Raw genomic sequence first — 27,701 nt, forward strand, 5'->3', positions numbered from 1 at the left:
CTTGGTAAAAGCTGAGGCAGTGGCTGGTGGAAAGTGACCCAATCAAGTCTGGCTTCTTCATGGCCCTTCTTGGGGCACATACTTAGATTCCCAGTAAACCCATCAAGTTTATTATGAACTCTGCAGTGATATTTTGTTTTAGGGGCACCTGGGTGGCTCAGTCAGTTAAGTGTCCGACCCTTGGTTTTGGCTCAGGTCATGATCTCACAATTCGTGGGTTTGAGCCCCGCATCAGGATTCTCAATGATGGTGTGGAGCCTGCCTAGGATTTTCTCTCTCCCTCTCTCTCTCTCTGCCCCTCCCCTGCGCGCACGCTCTCTCTTACTCTCAGAATGAATAAACTTAAAAAAAAATGAAAGTAAGATGACTTTTAAAAGTTATCCAAAAACTTAGCTAACTTTCCATCCCTCCTGAGTCAGTGATCCAGCTGGCTGGTCTTTCATCTCTTGCTGGTGGCTGTTGACTGCTAGAAGTCCAAGACAGGTAGGTGGGCTACTTGTGGCATAGCTCTACATTCGGGCCTCTATCTCCTTCCAAACGAGGGTCTGGTGGGTGTGCAGATGTGAGGACTAGGGGCCTTCTTTGATTCAGGAATAGGAACTCTCATACACTGTTGCAGACAGAAAGCAGTATAATCTCTATGGAGGAAAAATTGGCATCATAGATACAAAGGGAAAAATACAAAAGACAAATGCATATGGCTGCAATACTTTTAATAGCAAAGGATCGGAAACAACCCAAATCTCAATCAAGGGTGACTAGTTGAATAAACAACGGTATGTATGACTTCATAATGGAGCATTGGATAGGAGAACATTCTATCTGGTTCTATGGAATGATATTCAATATATTGTTAAGGGAGGGGGGAAGCAAGACCAAGGAAAGTGTGAAATAGTGTGCTATCATTTATCATTTGTATGTGTGTATAATTTTTTTTAATGCAAGGGTGAAATGGGAAAAAAATTACTATCCAAGGGAAAAGGAAGAAATAGGTGGAGGGCAATGGGTTGGAATACAGACTTCTCTCACTGTAGCTCATTCTGTGGATTTGGCTTTGGAGCCATATAAATAATTTACATAATTATAAAAAAATTAAAATGAAAATAGCAATCTCTAAAAATTTAAGCAAAACAAAGTGAATACTCATAACCCTGATTCAGGTTTAGGACATAACTACTATTCTAAGTTATTTTAAAATAGTAATTTGAACATGTCTAATGGCATAAACCCTACGGACAAAAAGAATTGCAAAAGAAAATTTTTAACTTTTCCACAATTATTTTTTATAACTTGTCACTGTTATTCTGAAGATTTAAAACAATATGTAATTATTTTGGTGGTTTTGAGAAAGAGGTTTTCAGAATGAGTCAAAGAAGAACAGATGTGAGATCAGGAAGGCTCCAGTAAAAACCCTGTAGTCCTGAGTTGGATTGGAAGTGTCATTATAAACTCGTGTAGTTAAAAAAACAAATGAACCCAAAACTCATAGTAACATATTTCCTAGTTCTGTCCACTAACACCAAGCCACTATCAATGAGCACTCCTAACACCCAGATTTTGGTCTCTAATTATTATTTCCCACTAAGAGGAACCGGGGATCTCTGGGAACCACTGGATGACTTCAGGGCTAAGGCATAAAATACACAAGATGAGCTTGAAATATCTTGTCATATGAGATAACTACGAAACTATCGGAGACACTGGGGTCGTCTTGATATATGGCTGGATCACTAAACTGGCAACACACTTCCTCTCGCTCCATCTCATACCAAGGCAAATACAAAGATATTTAAAATAAATGTCTGATGAAACGTCACCTAGATTAATGTGTATTTGGATACTGAAATCTCCTCACAGTTCAGCTGGCTTTTAAGTTTTAAGTTGAATTGTCTCCTCCACCCCATCCCATGCTCCAGCCAGTGTTTTCTTTCTTCAGTTACCTGGAGGGCACTGCCCCTTGGCTCTTACATCAGAAGTACAAGGCCCTGCGGGGCGCCTGGGTGGCTTAGTTGGTGAAGCGTCCAACTCTTGGTTTCTGCTCAGGTCATGATCTCAAACTTGTGGGATTGAGCCCCACGTCGGGTTCCATGCCGACAGCGCCAAGCCTGCTTGGCATTCTCTCTCCCTCCCTCCCTCTCTCTCTCTCTCTCTCTCTCTGCCCCTCCCCCACACATACACTCTCTCAAATAATAAATAACTTTTTAAAAATTAAAAAACAAGAAGAAGAAACAGAAGGCCCTGGGATCAAAGTAAACGCAAACATTTTCTTAAACTCACCATGGCCAGATGTTGCCTTACCAGTCTCTCATCTGGCCAAGCAAAATTTTTTTTTTTTTTTTTTCAACGTTTTTTATTTATTTTTGGGACAGAGAGAGACAGAGCATGAACGGGGGAGGGGCAGAGAGAGAGGGAGACACAGAATCGGAAACAGGCTCCAGGCTCCGAGCCATCAGCCCAGAGCCTGACGCGGGGCTCGAACTCACAGACCGCGAGATCGTGACCTGGCTGAAGTCGGACGCTTAACCGACTGCGCCACCCAGGCGCCCCTGGCCAAGCAAAATTTCTATTGGTGGAGCAATCCCAAGGTCACCTCCATGTTTTCTTTCTTCTTCATTCATCCCAGTGGGTCTAGCCTAGACAAGAAGAGAGCCAGGTATCCCTTCCTAGAAGGAACTGGGCTAACTCGTGTTCAGGAACAGCCAGGTGGGCACGTAGGAGCAACAGACTTTATTTCTTCTGTTATAATACCAGGTTATGTTCTGAGATACGAGTTCTCAAAAGGGAATTACTTCAGGCAGAACTTATGCTTTAATGTTGGTTCCTTGGTCTAGGAGAATCTGCACAGGGGTTCCAGGCCCTGCCACGGGTTTCTGATGAGAAGCCCGGCAGGCATGTCACAGAAGGGAATGCAGACAAGAACAATACGCCGGGCTGTGGCAGGAGACCCAGTCCCTATGCCCACACGTGCAGGGGCATGATCCGGCCCTCAGCATGCTAGAGGCTTGACTACAGCAATGCAGAGGGCTGACAGTCATCTCAGACACATATCATAAGCTTTTCCCTCCCCAGCTGGTTCAAACTCACAAAGCCATTCACCCAGCATTTTGAAAAAACCGCCCATTTCCCTGTAAAAAAGACTTGAGAAGGTTAGTGCATAATCTACAGGAAGAGCTTAAAGCAGAAAGAAAACGGTGATGGCAGCAGTCTGGGTCCTGTGGCTGCCCTTCTGTGCCACTCCAGGGAGGAGTGTGCGCGGTGCCCTAGAAACCTGGGGGCACAGGCAGGTGGGCAGGTGGGCAGGTGGGCAGGGACAGGGCAGGGGCAGGGCAGGGTGGGGAGAGAGGTCTGTCGCAGTCAGGGCCCACAGCTAAATCTCTGAGGAAGAGAGATGAGCCCAGATCTCTGCACCGCAGTGATCCCACAGCTGCCTTAGAAGTCATAAGGGGACACAAAGATGGTGACCTTGGACACATGGTTGGCCTGGAAGGAGCGGTCCAGGTATTCTGACATGTCGACGTCCACCTCTAGCGTCTGAGGCCCCTCCAGGGTCTGGACGAGGATCAGCTCCCCCGTCTGCCGGTCTGAGCGCTGCATCACAAAGTGACCTCGGCTGTTCCCACCCACGATCCCAAACCGCAGGCTGTTGGGTCCGGGTCGGCCGGGGGCTGAGGCCGTAGCCATGCGGAAGAGCGTGATGGGCGTCTTCAGGTTGGAGGGCAGAGAAAGGTAATGGAAGGAGATGGTCTTGGGCAAGTGACGGCACGGTCTGCTCTCCATGGGGCAGGGGTTTCGCTCACACTGGCTGGAACAGAGAGGCAAAGTGGAGGGAGTCAGCCTTGGCGAAACTCAGGAAGGGCTGCCCTGACGTGGCTCGCCTGCCCCACTGCCTTCTGGCGGAGGCCAGCAGAATGACCTTCCCCAGCCACCAGCTCCTCACCACAGGTGCACAGAGCCACAGGCAAAGGAGCATGGGTGGTGTCAGGTGTGGCCAGGGCACAGGTGCTCCCCTGACCCACTTGTGTGTGGATGTGCATGTATATTTATATATGCTGTTACTATAGTTTTCACAGAAAACTAAAGCTGGGGAAGATTAACTAGTGATGGCCTGGTATTCAAACCAGGTGCCCCTTCTACATGTGCCGAGACCTCTCTCAGTAATGGTGGGACCCCGGCAGGTAGCTGCCAACACTGGAATGTGGCGCTCTATATGGGGCGAACTTTCCAAACACCCAGTGTTTACTCTTAAAGAGGGAACCCTGTCTCTCTTAACAATTTGGAATCAGGATCTTGTGGAAGTGCTTCTGAAATTTCTCTACCTTACCCAGCATAAAAGACAGATGCAATTCAGTGACCCATATAATCACAGTTATGCAGGTTGAATACGGTATCTGGCTGTTAAGCAGGGCTGTCCCCGAAGGCTACGACATACAGTCCCTTCACTACGTGACTTCTGAGGAAGATCGTGATGCCTTCGGGCTCAGGAAGTAACTGCCACTCTTTAGTGCCACTGACTTTCTCAATGCTTCTATTCTGTCTGCTACAGTGCAAAAAGCAATTCAGGCATCTGAGCTTGTGAAGTCAATTCACTCTAAAGACAATGCTAAGGCTCTTGTGATCTCCGTTTCAGAAGAAAATACATGCACTCTGTGATAGTTGTAGTTATTCTCCTGGAAGGCCTGTCTCTCACCTTTTGAAAACAAAAACTACTACGTGCTGAGATTCCTGAAAATCAAAGCTCCTAATCTCAGAGGAAGAGCAGATTAATATAATGCAGAGTGACTGGAACCTACCAGTTACCAGTCATGTGAACACGAGAAAACGATCTTCTCCCAAATCTGTGTAATATGTCTCTGCCTCCTGGTAATGTGACCACAGTGGTCTTCCCTCCAGCGGCCCCCACCCCCAAAAGTGCTGCAGCAGGGTGGCTAGAATTCAGTCATCCTCCGTGTCAGCAGGGAGCACTTGGAACTGTACCCCTATCAGGGCAAATTGGGTTCTTGCTGCACAGAGCAGCAAGGCACTAAATGCAACCACCGAAGGGAAACGGAAGCTCAGAGAAGCCAGACTCCCAGCTCCCGCCTTCCATCTTTCCTTGGATATAACTGTACCTTTTCCTAAGAACTGAGGCAGAATCTGGCCCACCCACCCTGGGAGGCCTGGCTGAGGGACGTATGCGCCCGGCCGTGGGTGGCCCTGGCTATACTCACAACGGAGACGTCTTCACGTAGCTCACGTTGCCGCTGCCCTCGGGGCACTCCGGGCTGACGCACTGGAAGCCTCCACCGGTGTTGATGCACATGGTTCCCCGGGGACACACGTGCTGGGGGCTCACACACTCATCGACGTCTGAAATAAGGGACACCCCAGGGAGGGTGAAAATCCCAATGTCCCTTCTGTCACAAGACCACATGAAAAACCTCAACAGGCACTGGAATGTGGTGAGCTTTCTAAATACCTAAAACTTATTTTTCAAATTAGGAAACCGTGTCATCCTTAGCTATTTGAAATCCAGCCCCCGTGGAAGTGCTGGAGAACCCTGCTGGGGAGCTCGCCTCCCCAGGATCCTGTCCTTCCACAGGGTAGACCCGTCACAGACGTGCTAGAAGCACAAGAGCATTACCAGTCACAGGTCACAACACTTCTCTCAGATCTGCCTCCTCCTCAGCCTGAGTGCCCCAGAGTCTCCCCTCGATGGCTATTATCAGGCCCTTTAGGAGCCAAATATTCCGGAAAGCCTTTCTACTCCGCTCACCTCACCCCAAATGCAGATGTCCTCACTCTCCTTACAGGAAGTCTCTGCTGTTGCCTTCACCCCAGCTGGAAGCTGTTTCTTCCCAATCTGCACAATCCTACCTGGGCCTGCCTTCTTGAGTACTTGTGGGATGGATGGATGGATGGATGGATGGATGGATGGATGGAGGGAAGGAGGGATGGATGAACGGGGGATGGATAGAGGGAGGGAGGGATGGATGAACAGATGGAGGGATAGATGGCTGGAGGGAGGAAGGGATGGATGGTTGGTTGGGGGATGGATGGATGGAGGTGTCTTCTCCTTCCCCAGTCCCAGGTTACTTACTCCTCTGATCCCTGCAGAGCCCCTAGTGGGGCTCCCACCAGGATGTCACTGGAGAGCCACCTCTTCTCTCACATTGCACTTCAGGCCGTGGAGATGCCCTCTGCCTTCTCTCCTGCTCCTTCTCCCCCAGTGGCTAAGAGCTGCTGTTCGAGACCAGCCAGGCTCTCTCTTGAGCCCTGCAGCCACCTGCCTCTGCAGCAGCATCACTCACCCTCACAGCTCTTCCCGTCGGCCATGGTCCGGTACCCGCTGGGGCAGGCACAGCGGTAGGAACCCGGGGTGTTCACACAGGTGTGCATGCAGAGCCGGGGGCGTCCCTCCTGCCCGTAGAGCTCGCATTCATTCACATCTGGGGACAGAAGTGCCCAGTATGAGCAGGAGCCATGTGGTGAACACCCACCAACCATGACCCAGGATGGCCGCACCTCAATTCCTGGAGGGGATGGCCACTGTGGCTAAGTGGCTGGGCCTGGTGGGGTAGGGAAAGCCCGTCCCCAGCAGAGCATCCAGAAGAAGAGCAGGTGTGCTCCCCTTCCTCCCCAGCCAAGGGCCCACAGGGCCGAAGGGAGGGGTGAGAGGGACCTACGTGGTAGACCCTAGATGGGTTCCTCTAAGGCTGAAGACTAACAGAAAGGACCCTGCAGAGGCTGGCAGATCGGGCCGGCAGCCCAGACTATTGGCTTGGATCACAGCCCCACCTCAACTGGCCTCATCTTTGGGCATGGAGTAAGAGAGGCTCTCATTTCTGCTGCTGTAAAATGAGGTAGTTGGCACAACCGGCCAATTCTCAGGTTTGGGCCTGCTTAGTTTGAGTGGTTCTTAGAAGGCACTTTGGTATTAGGAGAGGTTAGCTGCAGTGGCTGGGTCTGTAAAGCTAAGTGGAGAGGGGACCAGGGAATTGGGTCCCAGACCCTTGCACAGCTCAGGGGGCCTGTCTCGCCAGCACAAGGACTCAAGCTCCTCTCTGCCACCTGCTCGTGTCACTGCAGCTGGATGGAGGGGACAAGGGGCCTCAAGGCCCTTCTAGAGGAGTGTCCGTGGTTTGGATGGCACCGTGCTCGAGTTCTGGCATGGGAGCAAGTGTGGGCACCCATGGCTGCTTTCTCCAGTCTTGATTCTCACGATGGTCCCTAACGTCTAGTCTCAGCAGCCATCAGGTCGACACTTACCTAAAACGCAAAGCGGGTCGGGCTTTCTGAGACTTTGCCCGTCCCCTGCGCTGGGTCGGGCAGCAGGAGGGCAGGGCGGCGGGTGGGAGCCCCGTCCTCGCTCCCCCACCCCCCCAGTCCCGCCCGCTTCCGGGCCAGAGCCCCCGCCTACCCTGGCAGACGCTGTCGCCCGCGGCGGCGCCGCTCAGGTGGAATCCGGCCTCGCAGCTGCAGTGCTGCGCCCGCTCCACCTGCGCACAGCGCGGCGCGCGGCTGAAGGCGGGGTCGCCGGCCACGCTGCCGTCCGGGGCGGCTGCGGGGACAAGACACCCTCAGCGCCCGGCCCTGGCGCACCCGCCGCGCGCCCAACCTCGGGCAGGGGCCGGGAGGAGGGCCGGGCCGGGGGCGCGCCCCCTCGTCAGGGCTTACGCTGGAGTCGGGAAGGAAAGGCAAGTCGTTAACCAGAAACCCGCAGCCGGCCGCAGCCGGCCGCAAATCCCAGGGCAGAGAGCGCAGGCCACGCGGCTGCGCCCAGAAGGACCGCAGCGGGGTCAAATCTCCGTTTTCTCTGCAGAAGGCTTAACACACCAGCATGCTAACAGTGATGCCTGGAGTTTGAAACTAGGGAATTTATTTATTATTTTTATTTTGAGAGAGACGGAGAGCGCGAGCAGGGGAGGCGAGGAGGGAGAGGGAGAGAGAGAGAGAGAGAGAGAGGAAGAGAAGAGAGAAGAGAGAAGAGAAGAGGAAGAGGAAGAGGAAGAGGAAGAGAAGGAAAAGACCCCAAGGAGGCTCATTCAAAGGCGGGGCTCCATCCCCACAAATGGCGAGATCATTACGCCAAAAACAAGAGTCAGAGCCTCACTGACTAAGCCACCTAGATGCCCCTAAAACTATGAAATATAAAACACTACTTTTGTGGGGTTCTTTGTTGTTGTTGTAATTTTTATACCTTTCTAAGGAATCTAAGCTTTTCATTTTTAAACCAAGGACATCAATTTTCCAATCAGAAAAAAAAAATCTTTTTAATTAGTTTTTGAAAGTTTTCAAAAGATTTACAGCTTTTTACGGTTAGGGGAGGTGGGAGAGGCACAGGTGGTGAAAGAAATGGCGCTGAACCTCTTCAGCGGGGACACAACACGAGGGGACTCCATTTATGCAAAGTCTTCAGAGTAGTCAGATTCATAGAGAGCATGTAGAGTGGTTGTGGGGGAGGCTGGGAGGGGAGGGAAAAGGGAAGTACTGTTTCAGGGGCAGAGTTTCAGTTCTGGAAGACGTGGTGAGGGCTGTCTAACTAATGTAAATGCACTTAATGCCTCTGGCCTGTACCCTTATAGTGGTGAAAATGGTACATTTTATGTTGTATATATTTTACTATAATAGGGAAAAAAGAGGGGAATGGATTTTTTCAATGTTTATTTTTGAGAGAGAGAGAGAGAGAGAGCACAAGAGGGGAAGGGGCAGAGAGAGAGTGAGACACAGAATCCAAAGCAGGCTCCAGGCTCTGAGCTGTCAGCACAGAATCTCCCATGGACTGGGAGATCATGACCTGAGCTGAAGTCGGAAGCTTAACCGACTGAGCCACCCAGGCACCCTGAGGTGAACGGATTTTAAAAAGTATTCAGAGAGGGGCGCCTGGGTGGCTCAGTCGGTTAAGCATTCGACTTCAGCTCAGGTCATGATCTCACGGTTTGTGAGTGTGAGCCCGGTGTTGGGCTCTGCGCTGACAGCTCAGGGCCTGGAACCTGCTCCACATTTTGTGTGTGTCTCTCCTCTTTGCCCCTCTCCTGCTTGTGTGCTCTCTCTCTCTCTCTCAAAAATAAACAAACATTTAAAAAAATGTTTAAAAGATATTCGGAGAGGGGCTCCCCCTCAGAGCTGGAAAGACACGGGCAGAAATGATGGGAAGGAAGGCTCCAGGCGAGCAAGAACCGGGCCTCTGCTGGGCTGTTAGTGGAGACCATGAGGACATCCACTGGCTTCAGACGCACCTGCCCACTCCCTCCTCCCCTTCCCTGGGGAGGTTCTTGTCGTGGGGAAATCTTTACATATAAAGTCGCACCTGAGGAGCAACTGCCTACAGGTCCTGACGGCACCAACCCTGACATGTGGGGTTTAGGACACTCAGGGTCTAGGGCCAGCACATTTGGCTTGAAAGAAGGCCCGTTTCTTGTTCTTTCCTGTTTGTAAGTAGGAGGAGAGGCGATGGGACTGTTTCCACGGAGAGCAGCTCCCCGGATGGGAGCTGGAAGGAGGCCTCCGGGCTCTTGGGGAGGGCAGCTTCATTCCGAAAAAGCACCGGCGAGGCTGAGTCAGCTGAACAGAACCAAGACAATTAAGCGGCAGCTCTCTGGGGGCAAAATATTTAAAACTGGCCTTGGACGGAGTCTGATGCAAGAATATCAAGTACCGACAAAGCTCCTACTCTCTGGACACTAGCGCTAACCACCAGTTCCTCCTCCTCCCCACACCGAGATTCCGCACCGAAACCCAGACAACCGGACGGGACACTCCAGGGCTTTCTGGCAAAGAAAGAGGACAGCTTTAGGATTTGACTTTTTAATCTAAGAAACGTTGGCTACAGCACAGTGGGGGGACCCTCATAGATATCTTACTGGATTATCTTGCCATCTGTGAAAACAGCCACTATGTGGCCTCTAGACCTGCTAGCTAGGGACGTGTTGGGACTCAAGATGTGGATAATGAGCTTCCCACCAGTCAGATGTCTGGTGCACAGCTCTGAGGGTACTTTGGCCTGTATCAGTAACTGCTGATTTTGCTGGGAGCATCAGAAAGGAAGAGCCATTCCGTTGATCGGCAGAGGAAATGCTGACCGAGTGAAGGTGGAGCAGGGAAGCTTCTCAGGCCAAATTCCCAGTCTGGGGAGCTCTTACATTAGGGGTCAGTACCTCCACCTGCATTTTCTTACATGAGAAGGATCAAAACTCCGGTTACACGGGAGACCTGCATTCCATCTCAGATAACCACAGCAGGAACTGGAGGGATCAGGGGACAGAAAGCTCACTCTCGGGTGGGGAACTGAGCTCCTGACACATCTGCGTGTGGTGACCCGTGACCAGGGTGCTCCTCGCTCTACAGTGGAACGTCCTCACCCAGCCCCACGGCAGCCACGTACCTGTCTGGGCCTGGTGCTGACAGTGGCTCCCCGTCTTCCCGGGAGGACAGATGCATTTGTACTGGTTGACTCCTTCTACACACGTGCCGCCATTCTGACAAGGCTGGCTGGAGCATTCGCTCATGTCTAGGAACAAATAATTTTCAAATAGAAGTAGTTGAGTTCTGATTCTAAAATGAACCCAAACCAAAGATGGGTTACTTTTCTTTACATGGCAGGAGGACTTCAGCTTCCACTCTCCCGCCATTCGGCAAGCCACATACCCTGCTACACACCAGGAGCTTGCCTGGGGCTCTGCCTGCAGGAGCTGGCGCGTCAGCCAGCCACTCTCCACCAGAGGCACCATTTTCTAATTTGCAGGGTGGACCACTGCATGAACCCACATTGCCTTTGAGTCAAGCTGTACTGTCCTCAACTCTGCCCTTAGCAGCCAGCACCCAGGAAGAACACCTTTTCAGGGGAGTTATAAGAGTGATAGATGGTCCATCAGTGTCCGGAGAAGGAGGAAACCAGCTCTCTCCAAATTCCCACCCGGAAGCTCTCCTGTACTCATTTCCTGTGCAACCAAGGAAGACTTTTTGACTCTCTACATTTCCTAAGTGGTGGAAAAGGGAAATGTTCCTTGCTCATACACACAGCAGTCCTGTGGGAAAGCAATATATAGAAAGAGATATAGATTTAAAAGTTTAATGGATTTCTCTCTGTGTGGTAGGATTACAGGCAATTTTTCTTCATTTACACTTTTTTTCTACTCTTTCATTTTCCCACAATAAATTTTCTAATTAGAAAAAAAAATAATTTTTTAAAAACCCTCAGGCCACATCTGCGTGTTATGAATCCTTAAGCCCAGTCTTTTTTTTTTTTTTTAATGCTTATTTTTATTTTTGAGACAGAGAGCTCGAGTGGGGTAGGCACAGAGAGGGAGAGAGACACAGAATCCGAAGCAGGCTCCAGGCTCTGAGCTGTCAGCACAGAGCCTGATGCAGGGCTTGAACTCATGAACCATGAGATCATGTCCTGGGCCAAAGTCGGACGCTTAACCGACTGAGCCAGCAGGCACCCCTAAACCCAGTCTTTTTTGTTTGTTTGTTAATTTTTTTAAACGTTATTTATTACTGAGAGACAGAGGGTGAGCATGGGAGGGGCAGAGAGAGGGGGAGACACAGAATCTGAAGCAGGCTCCAGGCTCTGAGCTCTCAGCACAGAGCCCGATGCGGGGCTCGAACCCACAAACTGTGAGATCATGACCTGAGCTGAAGTTGGACGCTTAACCGACAGAGCCACCCAGGTGCCCCACCCCTAAGCCCAGTCTTAAAGCACAGAGAGCACAGACCCTTTCTACCAAAGAGAGAGGTTTGTCAGTTCACTGAGTTGACCACAGCATCTCAGGAAAGGAAGCTGGAAACCTCTCCTTGTTGGCATATGAGCATCCTTTCCTGCTGTATCTATCAAGAGGAAGAAAGGGTGCTTTGCTCCTGATGAGAACAGCAGCCTTGCTGTGGGTGGGTTGGCTGGGATGCTGGCTTCCCTTCTGCCTCTTCAGAGCTGGGATGTTATACAGACTATTGTATGGTTTCTGTTAGTTGTGAAAGGACCCAGATCATCCAAATGCTGCTTATTCCTGGGGAAGGAGCTTTTTCAGCTTCTCAGTAACCTCAGCCTGCTTGTGTTCTCCCCATACGTTCTGTTCTCAGATGACTGGTCTCTAGGAATGTGTCTAGAGTGACACTGTACACAATATGCCACAGAGCTTGGAATTCCTGCTTCTGCCCATTGCCTGGCCCCAACACTGCTGCCTAGCAGAGTCTGAAAGCAAGCAGACCACTAGTCCGTGATGTTGTGGGCCGAGAGCCAAAGAGTGTGAACATGAGTAGCCTTCGATTTGGCCCCAGTGGGACGCCATCGTCTCTCCCCTCTGATCCTACAGTGGAAGGGACCGGGCCTGGCTGCACCTGGTGGGGCAGGGGTTTTGGGGGGGGGCGGTGGTCATCAGCTCAACAGAGAAATGTACAGGTGGCCCAGGACTCTGTTCTCTGTCTCCCCGTCTGGATCTTGTTGCCCAGGATTTTCGTTTCTAGACAGGCTCCATACAGATGTAATTTCTTATCTTGGTACATTGTGAGAAGCATTCCATGGCCCAGTGCCCAGTCCTGGTGCCCCATCTGTGTCCTGATCGAAGTATAGCTGTCATCACATTCACATCTGTCCCAGGCTGTGCAGGGTGGCTTCAGGGCCGTACAGAGGGCATGGGCAGAGGCTGAGGAGAGACTGTCTAGCCAAAAGCATGGCGGATGATCCTGTTGAACTCTGCTGTTTAGTGAGCACTTACTATTTCCCGGGAGCCGAGCCGCATGTTTTATGCACATGATCTGCTCTCTTCCCGTTTACTTATAATCCTTTCCTGTGTTCTGTCATCTCGTTTCAGATTTTCCATTTCTCCAATCACCTCATTTCTGAGGCTTGCTAGTTTTTATTTGTGCTGTCCTTTCACAGTTTTTATCTTTTTCAAATTTCTTTCAGCTTGTTTAGAAATACCAGGTAATAGTCTTCATCTATTTTATGGCCAGGTCTTTCTGGCACTTCCTCATTGTCTGTAGAGAGTTTTTATTCTATCTTTTTTTTCCCTTATAACAGTTTGTATGGGATTTGACAAGAGTCCTTTTCTGTTACTCATGTTTAGAGGAAACACGTTCTCCTATATGGCTGGTCCAGCCTCCTGACTGTCCACCTGGCGCTTCCGTGGCTGTTTTCAGTGTGGCTCATGCTTTCTCCACGCTGCCCGCTTTGTGTTCCTCTCCCGCTCCCTGGGCCATCCCTTTCGTGTGCACTGACATTCTTTGTTGAGCCACTTGGATCCTCCTCCCATTAGAGTCTCCTCAATATCAGGCTATGTCCTGGGAGGTTTCAGGACTTCCTAGGGGCCAGTGTGCTCCAGCCACTGAGACTTCCTGTTGAAAAGCCAGCCCAGGAAAGCCAGGACTGGGGTGGATCCTAAGAAGATGATTAGATTTCAAAGACCAAGAAAAAATCCTTTGGGCATCCAGGCGAGAAGACCAAGATACTTATGGCAGCAACAGCAAAATCAGCTACGACGGAAGACACAGAGGCATATTTAACACACTCAAGGAAAGAAGACGCAAGACAGGCAGGTGATGTCCAAACTGGCGCCCAGTGGGAGAGCTGCACTCTTTCTGAAAGAGCAAGAACTCGGGGGATTACCCTCAGCGCATCCTGAGGAATAGGCTGCAGAGCCGTCTGCACGAACACCAGCAGTAAGGCTCCCCAAGGCACAGCATCATGAAGGATGGCGGATGGCTCGGGCTTCCCCGCAACGGCATCTACCGCTGTCCGGCCCGCACAAAACAAAAGTCTTTCTTGGATCTCATCAGGCCTCTGCAGTTCACTGCCAGTTTTTAAGAAATCAAGAGGCAAGGGACGCCTGGGTGGCTCAGTCGGTTGAGCATCCGATTCAGCTCAGATCATGATCTGACAGTTCATGTGTTCGAGCCCCACGTCAGGCTCCATGCTGATCATGCAGGGCCTGCTTTGGATTCTCTGTCTCCCTCTCTCTCTGCCCCTCGCTGCCCCCCTCTCAAAAATAAATAAACATTAAAAAAATTAAAAAAAACAAGAAGAAATACAGAGACCAAAAATGTACAAACCTGTAGTTATGAGATAGATAATACTGAGGCTGTGATGTACAGCATGGTGACTGTAGCTAACACTGCTGTGTCGATATACAGGGGAGTTGTTAAGAGAGTAGATTCTCACCACAAAGGCAAAACCATTTCTTTTCTTTTTGTGTGTGTATATGGGAGGATGGGTGCTAAGGAAACTTGGTGTGATGACCATGTCACAATGTATGTAAGTCAGGTGGTTATGCTGCACATCTTAAGCTTAACACAGTGCTGGATGTTAATAAAACTGAAAGGAAAAAAAAGGAAAGAAAGAAAGAAAGAAAGAAAGAAAGAAAGAAAGAAAGAAAGAAAGAAAGAAAAAGAGACTGGAAAATCATGTTAAATGACCCCACAGGGATGCAGTTAACAAAATCAAGGCTGTGGGAAACAAACCAGTTTCTTCAACAAATAAACTGGAAGAGACTGAGGCAGGGTGGCAGGAGGAAGGAGGAGGAAGGGGAGGAGACTGTAGACTAAAAAGGAGTAAGAGGGGCGTCTGGGAGGCTCAGTAGGTTAAGTGTCTGACTCTTGACTTCGGTCCAGGTCATGATATCACAGTTCTGGGATTGAGCCCCGCATGAAACTCTGTGCTGACAGATCAACCAACTGTAATGTGTGGCTCTTATGTGGACCCCGGTTCAACCAAAGTGTTAAAAAAGCATGAGGCAACTGGAGAAATTTTTACCCTAACTAGGTATTTAAAGATATTAAGGAATTTGCTGTATTTGAGTGTGTGAGGATCGTTATACCATTCTTTCTACTTCTGTGCATTTAAAATTTTCCACAGCGATGGCACAAGAATAGACACTCAGATCAATGGAACAGAATAGAGAACCCAGAAATGGACCCACAAACATATGGCCAACTACTCTTTGACAAAACAGGAGAGAATATCCAATGGAATAAAGACAGTCTCTTTAGCAAGTGGTGCTGGGAAAACTGGACAGGATATGCAGAAGAATGAAGCTGGACCACTTTCTTACACCATACACAAAAATAAACTCAAAATGGATGAAAGACCTCAATGTAAGACAGGAAGCCATCAAAATCCTCGAAGAGAAAGCAGGCAAAAACCTCTTTGATCTTGACTGCAGCAACTTCTTACTCAACACGTCTCTGGAGGCAAGGGAAACAAAAGCAAAAATGAACTACTGGGACCTCATCAAAATAAAAACTTCTGCACAGCGAAGGAAACAATCAGCAAAACTAAAAGGCAACCGATGGAATGGGAGAAGATATTTGCAAATGACATATCAGATAAAGGGTTAGTATCCAGGTTCTGTAAAGAACTTATCAAACTCAACACCCAAAAAACAAAGAATCCAGTGAAGAAATGGGCAAAAGACATGAATAGACACTTCTCCAAAGAAGACATCCAGATGGCCAACCGACACATGAAAAAATGCTCAGCATCACTCATCATCAGGGAAATGCAAATCAAAACCGCAATGAGATACCACCTCACACCTATCAGAATGGCTAACATTAACAATTCAGGCAACAACAGATGTTGGCGAGGATGCAGACAAAGAGGATCTCTTTTGCATTGTTGGTGGGAATGCAAGCTGGTGCAGCCACTCTGGAAAACAGTATGGAGGTTCCTCAAGAAATTAAAAATAGAACTACCCTACAACCCAGCAATTGTATAAATACTAGGTATTTATCCACGGGATACAGGTGTGCTGTTTCAAAGGGACATATGCACCCCAATGTTTATAGCTGCGCTATCAACAATAGCCAAAGTATGGAAAGAGCCCAAATGTCCATCAATGGATGAATGGATAAAGATGTGGTATATATATACAATGGAGTATTACTCGGCAATCAAAAAATAATGAAATCTTGCCATTTGCAACTACATGGATGGAACTGGAGGGTATTATGCTAAGTGAAATTAGTCAGAGAAAGACAAATATCATATGACTTCAGTCATATGAGGACTTTATGATACAAAACAGATGAACATAGGGGAAGGGAAACAAAAATAATATAAAAACAAGGAGGGGGACAAAACAGAAGAAACTCCTAAATATGGAGAACAAACAGAGGGTTACTGGAGGGGTTGTGGGAGAGGGGATGGGCTTAATGGGGAAGGGGCACTAAGGAATCTACTCCTGAAATCATTGTTGCACTATATGCTAATTAATTTGGATGTAAATTAAAAAAAATAAAATTAATTTTAAAAAAGATAAGTTCTATTTAAATATATATATGTATGTAAAAGAACATAAACAGTCCTTTTGATTCAGTAAATTTGGCTTTATGGAAACAAAATTTTTTCCACTGCAAAAAATGTATTAAGATTGTCTTGGCATTATTTATGATTACAAAAACCAGGCACAAAAAAGGGATAGTTCAGTAGAACTAGAATAGTTCCCTTAGGGGGAAGTGCTTTGTAATCACTGAAGGTCATGTTTGGGAAGGAAGAGTTAATGAAGACTCACTTCTGTTAATATCTAACCACAAATGTTGGATATGTAAAACTTGCATATATACACCTAGATAAAAGTCTGGAAGGAAGTTCTTAGTTTCTTGTTTTGTTTTTTTAACATAATCCCTCATTCATTCATTCGATCAGTCCGTAAATCAGCCAGCCAGTCACTCAGTAGCTAAGTGGCTATTGTATCAGAGGAAGCTCTTTCTCCTCAAATCCTTTTCTGAAGGCCTCTGAGGAAAGGACTTATACAGTGACCCGTGCTCTGCCCTGACTGCAACATAGCCTCCCAAGCACCCGATCTGGTGCCTCAGCCCTGCTTTTTCAGTCTCCTGAGGTTTGTCTACATGGGCTCCTCCTGTCTCCTGTGCCTTTGTCTCCCTCTGATGTCTCAGTGCCCTTCAGGCCCTGAGCCACTTCCTTTCTGTCTCTACCCTCTCCTCACTGGTGCCCTTACCACCGTCTGTAGATCTAAGTATGTCACCAGCTCCCTCCCTCCCACCCTCCACCTGACCTCTGTGTTGGGAAAGGCAGTCTCGGGCAGTCTTTGGAGCCCCACTTGGCCGAATAAGAACAGGCCTTGGGGCTGGACCGCTTCCTTAACATGAGGCAAAGAGCCCACGGCCTGTGCAGGGCTTACCACCGCCTGGGGGAGACTTCTTTCCCTGTTTCGGGTTCCAAGAGTATTCTTTTTTCTGCTTACGTGTGTATGTCAATGGCCCTCAGCTCTCAATCTTTCAGACTCCGTGGGAAGGGGTTGGGGGTCCTTCCCCTGCAGCACGAGAGGGGTACACACCCGAGAACTGCCCCGTGTCAGCTGCTGAGAGAGACCCGCCAGCCACACTGGACCGGCACCCACTACCGAGGCTGATCTCACTCTGTCTCTTCCCTGTGAGAGCCAAGTGTGGCTCCATCTGGTGCCTGACCGTGCTGTGTGTTCCTGGGTAACTCTAATACTAAGATGCAGTGGGCAGAGGCCGAAGAGTCCCCGCTGGGAATGGTGATATGGTGTTCTGTCGATGGTAGCCATGGGTTCAATTAACGGTTCTCCACCAGGATGTCGTACAGACATTTTAGCTTAATGTGTCCAAAATGGAGCTCTGATCAATGACCGCCCCCCACCCCAAGCAGGGTGGTTAAGAACAAACCTACACTTGTCGCTCAGTGTTCAGTATCTCTGGTTTACAGGTTTTTTTTTTTTTAATGTTTATTTAATTTTGAGAGAGAGAGAGAGAAAGCACAAGCAGGGGAGAGGCAGAGAGAGAGGGAGACACAGAATCCAAAGGAGGCTCCAGGCTCCGAGCTGTCAGCACAGAGCCCGACGCGGGGCTCGAAATCACGAACTGTGAGATCATGACCTGAGCCGAAGTCGGACGCTTAACCAACTGAGCCACCCGGGTACCCGATCTTCAGTATCTCTGTAAATGACACCATGCACCTCGACCTTCAAGCGGAGTTGGGGAGCCTGGACTTCTCTTTCATGTAGACAACCCACATGGGTTTAATCATGGAAAGTTCCATCAGTTCTGTCTCTAGGTTTACTTTCAATCTCCTCTGCCGTATCTCACTCCTGGACTTCAGTAGCCCCCTAAGTGGTTCTCCGGCTCTATTCCTGTCACCTCCGGTCACTTTCTACACAGCAGCAACACACAAATCCAATTACCACACCTCTCTCTGTAAACCTGTTTATTGTGTCCAAACTAAAATCCAGCCTCTGCATGGCCTCCAAGGCTGCAAGAGCGGGCCTGTGCGTCTCTCTACCTCACCTTGCTCACTCTCAGCTCACACCTGTTCCGGGAGCAAGGTCGTGTACTTTCTTTATTCATTTCCTCAAACATACCAAATTCTTCCCTTCCTTAGGGCCTCTTTGTACCTGCTATTCCCTCTTCCTGGAACAGACTCTTCCCCACGCCACCCACCCACTCACCCGCTCATCACATGACTAGACCCCCCACACACACCCTTTCACATCTCTGCATCCCTGTGACTGCCTCAGAGAGGTCTGCCACTATTCCTGCCCCCATCATATTTATTCTCAGCCCCTTCTTAGATCCCTTCAGGGCACTGACCGCACACCCCCATTTCTTTACCTTTGCATTTTCGTCTCTGTTTTGCTTGCTTCCACCTTAACAGGTAAGCCCCACGAGGTTGGGTAGTGTCTCTTAGACTCAGTGGGAATCCCTAGCACTTGTTGCAATCTTTTGTGCGTAGCTGATGTTCGATGAAAATTGGTTGAATGGATGAATAAAGGTTAAAAAGCAGTGTTTTTTGAAGCCTTGGTAGCTCAGTTGGTTAAGTGTCCGACTCTTGATTTTGGCTCAGGACATGACCTCATCATGGTCACGAGATTGAGACAGAGCCCTGTGTTGGGATTCTCTCTCTCCCTCTCTCTCTGCTCCTCCCCCATTCTACCTTTTCTATCTCTCAAAATAAACATTTTTTTTTTAAAGGTGGAGGGGAGGGGATGACTACCAAAAACAATTCTTTTTTCCCAGCATAGGAATAAGAGAAAAAGTTATTTATTTCCCTCAAATTTTTTCTTTGGTTACCGATGTTGTCAAAGTAACAAAGCCCGTGGCTATGATTCTCCCAATTCAGAAAGCTTCAAATCTTAAAAACATACCCTTCCAAGAAAGAAAGGAAAAAAGGGAAATAATCCAGGAAGCTAAATGGCTGCTTTCCATTCTGGAGCTCCAGAGCCTACCTCTGCCCAAGGGGCTCTTTTAATGGCAGGATTATGTGTAATTTCCTTCTATGCCAAGTTGGGTTCATCACCTTCTCTCCAAGCAGCTGACTGTGGATGGGGTGAGGGGCAATTATTAAAGAACTGCTAAATCTTTCACTGTCTCTGACATTTTGGGTCTTGAAATGAATCCCCTGTGATTAAGAAGATTCCTTTGCTTCTGTGGTCACAACACAATGACCACAGGACTGCGCATATGGAAAATGAAGCGGAGGCACGCGTCACGAAAATTCTAGGGCCACCATGAGGGGTGTGTGTGTGGAGGTCACTGGATTTTTGAACCCCAGCCCAAGTCCTGCCCACACTGTTAACACTGTTACAAGAGGTCACCAAACAACAGATCGAGGTTCTATTTCTCCTTCTTGACAGGCTTGGGTGGAATCCCTCTGAGGCTCTTATTGGAGACGGCATCCATTAATCAAACAAATTCCTGCTGAGGACAGAAGTGTCCACACAGGCACCCTAACCCGAGTTGCACCCTGGGCGGTGACAGATCAGAGTTTTCTTTCCCACCACCAAAGGGTGAGCCCCCATACCTAGTTTACACTTAAACAGATGAGAAATCCATCTGAGATCTCCGTGGGGACTGGAGACAATCTTTCCCGGGCTTTAGATAGTAAATGTGGCCCCAGTAGAAGTCCAGGGTGGGCTGTGCCAAGCAGTCCTCGGCATGGAGGTCAGGGAAGGACAGATGGCCAGGAAGGAGGCTGAGGGAAAGGGGAGACAAAGAACACGCGGCAGATCTGGAATGAGCTCACGGGTGAGAGTCAGGAGGTGCACTACATTGGACAACGAGGAGGGCCAGGAGACTTGCTGGCCACACTTGGCATTGGTCCTCCACGGAAAGTCTGATCTCCACATCTCAGGAAAGGAGACTGCTCCGTGCGGCTGGTTGCCCTGATCTTTGTAAGGAAGGGCTAGCCTGGCCTTCCCAAAATGTCAATGCAAGTGTAAGTGAGCAGGTGCGGGAATGTCTTTCCTGGCCAGTGCTGACAGTCAGGACATAGCCCCACTGTTGGCTTATAGCAGGAAGCTACTCTGATTGGTGAGGGCCTAAAATGCATCAGCGCTTCAAAGTTTTCAAGATCTTTTCTGCTTCTGGCAGTGGCAAGAACCAGTAAAGTGGTGTTTCTCAAAATTTAATGTCAGAATCACATTGAAAATGTAGATTTCTAAAGTCCCATTTATAAAGGTCTCACCCGACTCAACGGGTCTTTTGAGGCCTCAGAGCCTGCCGTTTATAAGCTTTCTCAGCGATGTTGGAGCACCTGAAAGTTCGAGAACCACGACACACATGTCATGATTCACTAGGACGCTCTTTTCCACTGAGGGGTCCTGCTGCAGGAAGGCCGGACACTATTACGTAATTAGTACGTGCAAGCTCAAGAGGGAGCTGGCAGATGTGCCCAGGGTCCTCTGCGGAGGCGCCCAGTCAAGCTGCTAAGATGGAGCTGGGCTGCGGGGAACGTTTTGCATTCCAACCCTCGTCAAGCCCCTATGCGGCCCTTTGCTCAAGCTATTCCTTGTGACTGTGTTCCTGAACCTCTGATGTTCCTTACCCATTTGCCTACATTAGCTGCATTCTGCCAGCTATCCCTTCTGATGAATGCGTCTTTTTATTTAAACCACATCGTGCTCGCTGTAAATGCACGTCACTACTGAGACCGACTACGTGGACAATACCCGAGCAAGACAGAAAACAGCACGTGGGCAAAACCTGTTTCTGCACCCAGCACTGCTGGGAGAGTGGGCTGGTGTGGCCCTTTTAAAGAGCAGCATGGTAGTGCTCGGTTCAAAGGAAGTGAGCACACAGCCAGCTGTCCCCTGACTGCAAACCCAAAGAGACAGCCTGGAGACAGAGGAGAGATCAGAAGACCTTGCCAGCACCATTTATGGCAGTGGGGACTTGACTGCCATCTGGGCCTCCATGGTCAGAGGCATGGTCAGGTAAGATGTAGGGGGCACCCCGCAGAGGATGATGTGGCCGTCGGAGCACCTGAGTGCCGCCAGAAAGAAATCAACTGGGGTCCATCATTCAATCCGTAAGTTAAAAATACAGACACTCAAAGCAATGATAATGAGATGTCGTTGTGTTCTCACCTCCTCTGCTGCCATATTTATCATCCATAAAGTGCTTACCCTGGATGGAGACTTCTCAGGGTCAAGGGTAAATCCAGATACTGGCATTTTCCCTGGTGTGTTTGCCAGTGACATGGCTTGTATTTCTTGGCTGCTTCCCAGCTAGGTCTGAGAGCTGGTACCTGTAATCAACCTTAAAAGCATCTGTATTTCCCAAGAGATAGAAAATAGAAGTCTAAATCCACGAATGTGGTTCTGGTTGCCCTGGGCTCCGCAGGTCAATCCACACGATCTGTCTTTAGAGATGACATATTTTCTAATGTTCCTTTATGTTTTCAAGTTATTTATGCATTCAAAGTCCTCTCTACACTGCCCTTGACAACATACTTATTTATGTAATGTGCATTTCCCTTTCAACTCTTGGGCTAAAATCAGGGACATTCTGTCCCAGCAGATGTCCTATGAGACCTGCTTTAAAAACGACTGGTGTCCATGACTTTCTAACCATATTCTTTTGAAAAGCCCAGAGATCATGCATGCCAAGTCTGACTTTCCTCTACATCAAGAAAGTACTGCTGTTGAGCTGAGCACAGAGAGAAGAGAAACCTTTTCATGCCTGCCCTCCATCCTAGTAGTCTCTCCTGGAGCCAGTCTACACCAAGTCCCAAAGCAGACACAAAAGACACTTGAGAATTTCCCCAACCCTACAGGTCACCAACGGCCTTGCAAAATACAGCCCCAGAACATTGGTAAGAACCCATCACCAGTGTCCAGAACAGAGCAAGGTGTTGAGGAGCATAGACTCTGGGGTCAGAGTGTCTGGGAGTGAATCAGTTTAGCCTGCCCCCCAGCTGTGTGGTCTTGGGCAAGTTCCTCCACCTCTCCATGCCTCAATTTCCCCATATGCAAAACAAGACTAAATTGTTGAGAGGGTTTGGCAGAGCTCACGCAGGCCAGCCCAGGCCTGGTGTGGAGGTGAGTCATCGGGCATGTTGGCCACTATTCTGCAGAGGAGGAATGGTAGAGGAATCAGACAGAAAGTGTCCCAGGGGATGACCCTTTCTACCCAGCAGAGCCCTGCTGGGCTGCAACGGGTCCAGCCCACAGAGGTGGGAAGGAGGGGCTATACCTCTGCAGTGGGGCTGCTCCCCCGTCCAGGTGCCGTTGGGAAGGCACACCACGCTGCTGGGCCCAACCAGCCGGAAGCCAGGGTTGCAGGTAAAATGGACTTCGTGATCCACTAAGTACTTGCTTCCAAACTTTCTGCCATCCAGAGGGGCGTTCAGAGCAGGGCAGGAAACTGTGAGGACAAAAAGAAGGACCGTGGTCACTCAACCTCAGTTGAGTTACAACATCTCAGTTACAAGGCTTCTCATCTTCAAGTGCTCCTGTGCTGAGTGCCTCCTCCAGGCTGTGCACAGTGCTGGACATTTTTAATTCTGTGTCCGATCGAATCCTCAAAGCACTCGTGGGCCTGGGTGATATGTGCCCACTCAGTGAAAGATGAGCTGGCACTTTAGCGACGTTGAGTGTTGTGTGCAGGGCTGCGAAGCGTGGGGGGGTGGGGTCAGAACTGGGACCCCCACCCCTCCCTAGGTGTGTCTGACCTGCCCACTCCTGCCTTCTCGGAACTCTAGCCTCACCGGGTTTCTTAGGCCTCCTGAACAGGCCCGGATTAAGCCCACCTCTAGGCGTTGGCTTTTGCTCTTTTCTCAGCCTGGAATGTTCTTTCCCCAGAACTTCTCCTCTCTGGCTCCTTCTCACTCTTCAGGTCTGAGCTCGAACGCCACCCCCTCCCAGAGTGTTCTCTGGCCACCTTGCTTAGCTAAACCACCCCCCAGGCACTCTCTACCCCATGAGCTCACTTTGCTTTCTTCTTAGCATATGTAATTGTTGGAGTTGACTTCTCCATGTATTTGTTTCCATGTTTGTTGTCAGTCTTCTCCCTCCAAATGCAGTTCGAGAGGGCTGGGACTTTGCCTGGCCTTGCATCCCTGATGTGGCCCCAGCATCAGCCTGGTGCCTGGCACACAGTAAGTGCCCAATAAATAATTCTTGAACAAATGAACCAATGAAAAATTATTTACTGAGTGCTTACCATGTGCCAGGCACTATATTAGGCACTTGGTATAACTAGTGAACAAACCAGACAAAACCCAGCTCTCAGGAAGTTCCCTTCTAACAGGGGCGACCACGGACAACCAAGGTCCTTAAGCAGCAGGCACAGTGTGAGAAGAAGTGGTAAGTGTCATGTAGAAGAAAAAAGTAGGGAGTAGTATTGGGGATGACAGGGGAGGGGACCAATTGTGAATGTGGTGGTCAGGGTAGGCCTCACGGGGGCAGAGGTGAAGAAAGGAAGGCATAACCATGCAGATATCCAGAAAGGACAGAGGGAACAAGTCGGTGCCCAGGCCCTGTGGTGGAAGTGTACCTGGCAGGTCTGAGGAATGTTAAGGAGAGCTGGAAAGCAGTTGGGGATGAAGTCAGAGAGGCAACAGGGAGCGAGAGAGGGTTTGAAGTGAGGGTTTGCGGTGAAGCACGAGGTGGCCGATTTACGCATTAACAGCACCAGTGGCTGCAGCCTGAGCGTGAAGGGCCGGGTGTGAGGGAGGATGGAGTGGAGGCACAACCTTGACATGACAGTGGTGTGACCAGGGCGGGAGCTGGGAGTGGAGAAAGGCGGCTTGAACGCCGGCTGTGCTGTGAAGGTGTGCTGAGGGGAGACAGAGCCCCTCCACCTTTTCCTCTGCCCGCGGCTGGTGCCTCCCGTGGTCAGCACTTGTGGAAAGAAAGTCGCCAAATTGGGATAGGTTGGATTTAGATTTTGTTTAGTTGGAAACTCAGAGCCACTTCTGAAATCCTTTAGAAGGAAATTCCAAGTGTCATTTGTGAAAATGCTCTTTGGTTTCAGACAGATGAAAAAGAAGCTGTTGCTTCGGCCGCTCAGGCTGCAGTGAGTGATAGAGAACCGCACAGCATCTGCCATGATGGGAACAGCTGCTCACACGTCCCCCCCACATCCTTACTGGAGCAGCTGTGGCGGGCCGGGCCTGGGCAGACGGGCAGGAGCTGGCCCCCTCTGGTTACCGGGGGGACCACTGCCACAGCACTCTCCTTTAGTAAGCCTTCAACTTGACACCCAGTGGTAATAACGTTGTGAGATGGAAGCGAGTGTGAGTTCACATCCCAAGGCTTGGGAGCTCCCAGGCTGCTGCCTCAGTCCCTGAAAATAAATGACTTTATAGTCCTTTTAAAATATCAACTACGTTATTGTGCTGAAAGGCATATCAAATGCCTTTGGGGAAAGGAGTAGGGTCTCTTTGGGGATAAAAAATCTTTAAAATCCTCAAAAACGAGGGGTGCTGGTGTGGCTCATTTGGTTAAGCATCCGACTCTTGATTTTGGCCTAGGTCATGATCTTATGGTTCGTGGGTTCAAGCCCCATGTCGGCTGACAGCAAGGAATCTGCTTGGGATTCTCTCTCTCCTTCTCTCTACCTCTCCCCTACTCGCACACACACACGCTCATGCTCGCTCTCTCTCTCTCTCTCAAAATAAAGAAACACGCATTAAAACAAAACAAAAACACGAGACCTGTAAAGGACTCTGAAAACAAATCCTCAAAAAAGAAAAACTACCTGCTGGAGCAACTCACAGGTAAATCGTGCCTGAGTAGATGCAACAGTCTCTGGCACACAGTAGGTGCTCAATAAGTGTTAGTAGAATTAATAAGTGGGTACAGGTCAATTAAAAATCAATTTGCAGTCACTTCTCAAATTGGAGCCAAAGGCCTCTGTCCAGTGAAGGACGTGCCCCTCGGCTGGTTCATTATAAGCACGATGTGGTGAGTCTACAGGGCCACAGGGAAGCTCCCCGTGCTTTCTGGAATGAGGTTACTGTGTAAGGCATGAAATCAGCAGTGAAGCAATCCTAGAGACTGGGAGCACGAATGGAATGAGGCTGCCTGGTAAGCCCTGAAGCTGATGGGTTTTGATGTTCCCCAGAAAGGAAAGCTGGGAAAATAGGAGGGAGATTCTTAGGAGCCAGAAAGAGGAAGGCCAAGAAGTCTCCAGGCCTAGAAATCATTCTTCCTGACTCCCAGCAAATGCCCTTAGGAAAAAAAAAAAAGTAAAAGACAGGGCACCTGGTTGGCTCTGTTGGTTAAGTGTCCGACTCTTGATTTGGTCTCAGGTCATGAGCTCATGGTTTGTGAGTTTGAGCCTCACATGGGGCTCTGTGCTGAGAGTGTAGAGCCTGCTTGGGATTCTCTCTCTCTCTCTCTCTCTCTCTCTCTCTCTCTCTCTCTCTCTCTCCCTCTCTGCCCTTCCTCCCCCCCACCGCCAAATAAATATATTTTTTAAGTAAAAAAAAAAAAAAAAAAAAAAAAAAAGTAAAAGATAACTTCCCTACTACCTGCAGGCTCCAGGCCCAGGCTCAGCCTCCTAACCCCTACCCCGCAGTGGGGATCCTGACAACTGCCTGCTTCCATGTCCAACACATGGGAGAGACAGAATGCACTGTGCCAATATTTAAAAAGAGAATTGGCAGGAGCACTTTGTGGCTCAGTTGGCTAAGCATCTGACTCTTGATTTCAGCTCAGGTCATGATCTCACAGTTCCATGAGTTCGAGCCCCACGTCGGGCTCTGTCCTGATCGTGCAGAGCTGGCTTGGGATTCTGTCTTCCTCTCTCTCTGCCCCTCCCCTGCACTCTCTCTTTCTCAAAAATAAATAAGTAAACTTAAAAAAAAGTCTTATAAAAAGCGAATTGGCCACTTAAACTTAAAAAAAAAAATCTTACAAAAAGCGAATTGGCCACTTAATAAAATTTTCTCTGGTTCAAGGAAGAAAGACCCGGAATCCGGCAATAAGAAGATCAATAATTTAACAATAGACCTCTCTATCTACTCTAGTGGACAGAAGCCTCTAATATAGGCAGGGCAGTCTTATGAATTATCTCTTGCAGGTTCTTCTTGGAAAATCCCAAGGACCATGGGAGCTGTGATCCTATGAAAGCAGAAAGGAGCTGTGTAGTTGTGCAGCTAGCAGGAAAAAAAAAAAATCACATCTGGTACCTATTACTGCTAACTTACTCCTATTGGCCTCAGTTTCCTCATCTGTAGCACAAAGGAAGGATGCCCTGCCTGCCTCTCAGAGTCTGACTGTGGGGAGCCCCATTGAAGGCTGGGCCTCACAGTGCCTTGGAGAGTGTGAGGAGTTTGGCATGTAGGTCTAACTCTGTACCGGTGGGGCCGAGGAGAACAGCAGCAACTCAGTGCTGGGGAGACTCTGGATTTGCTGCTGTAATCTCTGAAGAGGTAGGGAATCCAACGCCTTCCACAGGAAACTTCGTCTCACACAACAAAGGAGGCCCTTGATGAATTGTCTGACATGAGTCAATGACAGCAGATATTTCATAGGCTCATGAAGTAGAACAAACATGGTGACTGGCCCCCTGACTCCCCTCACCCTGAGGAGAGGCCAGAGGAAATCCAGTCACCCATCCAATGGCCCCACAGTGAAAACTGTTTACTGGGACAACCTGGAAAACGCCCAGTGTCTGTCAGAGTCCTACCCTCGGAGGTTCCACCGTAACCCTCACCAAACGGGACTTGCCCTCAGCAGCACCCCCTCCCACTAATGGAGGACTCAGGTCAGAGGACTAACGTCATGCCTGAGAAACTGAAGCCAATGTTGGTTGGGGGAGTAGCAGGCATGCCACACTGGTGTGGGACGTTGTGGAGGGGAGGTGGTGTGTGTGTTCGGGGAGGGTGTATGTTCAGGGAGGGAGCTCTCTGTGCTTCCCATTCAGTTTTGTTGTAAACTTAAAACTACTAGAAGAAAATAGCCGATAAAAATTTTTTTAAAGAATGGAACCAAATGGAGTCTTCCTGGGTGGGGACAGGGAAGGGAAAAGCAGCTCACACTCTAAGAGTGGTGTCTTTTGACAATTCTGTGAGGATACTATGTAGACGAGAGCGTTAGCAAGCCTCAAATGAAAAGGGGAAATGGGTGACCTTCAGATGGGGGAGAGGAGAGCCAGCAGATGCTTTTTTTAACACACTCACCATACGCTCCCTACCAACCAGTATCTTATTTTATTTTTAAATTTATTATTTATTTTTTTCAATGTTTATTTATTTATTTTGAGAGAGAGAGAGCATGGGCAGGGGAGGGGTAGAGAGAGACAGACAGAATCCCAAGTAGGCTCCGAGCCATCCGTGCAGAGCCCGACGTGGGGCTTGAGATCATGACCAGAGCCAAAACCAAGAGCTGGATGCTCAACTGACTGAGCCACGCAGGCACCCCCCAACCAGGGTTTTAAAACGGGCCCCCAGCAGGAGGCGAGGTAGGGAAAGGCCCGGAATCCACTTCAGGACAGGGTGAGGCGTGGGCAGGTGGGGATGGGGA

The 27,701-nt window shown here is 49.2% G+C and overlaps 1 protein-coding gene across 1 annotated transcript in view; it reads right to left on the reverse strand.

Moving 5' to 3' along the window:
* Nucleotides 1–2,712: 2,712 nt before the first annotated feature.
* The window catches only part of FBLN7 (fibulin 7), a 49,834-nt gene continuing 24,845 nt past the window's right edge, over nucleotides 2,713–27,701 (reverse strand). Inside the window, exons 3-8 of the mRNA XM_019445198.2 lie at nucleotides 22,423–22,593; nucleotides 10,361–10,486; nucleotides 7,397–7,537; nucleotides 6,288–6,425; nucleotides 5,208–5,346; nucleotides 2,713–3,802 (exon numbers count right to left, since the gene is read on the reverse strand). Of these exons, the coding sequence (XP_019300743.2) occupies nucleotides 3,430–3,802; nucleotides 5,208–5,346; nucleotides 6,288–6,425; nucleotides 7,397–7,537; nucleotides 10,361–10,486; nucleotides 22,423–22,593 (1,088 nt within the window). The 3' untranslated portion in view covers nucleotides 2,713–3,429. The remainder of the gene's footprint in view (nucleotides 3,803–5,207; nucleotides 5,347–6,287; nucleotides 6,426–7,396; nucleotides 7,538–10,360; nucleotides 10,487–22,422; nucleotides 22,594–27,701) is intronic.

The sequence above is a fragment of the Panthera pardus genome, unplaced genomic scaffold (genome assembly GCF_024362965.1).
Source record: "Panthera pardus isolate Hobbes unplaced genomic scaffold, ASM2436296v1 HiC_scaffold_26, whole genome shotgun sequence".
In the NCBI taxonomy this organism is placed as follows: Eukaryota; Metazoa; Chordata; class Mammalia; order Carnivora; family Felidae; genus Panthera; species Panthera pardus.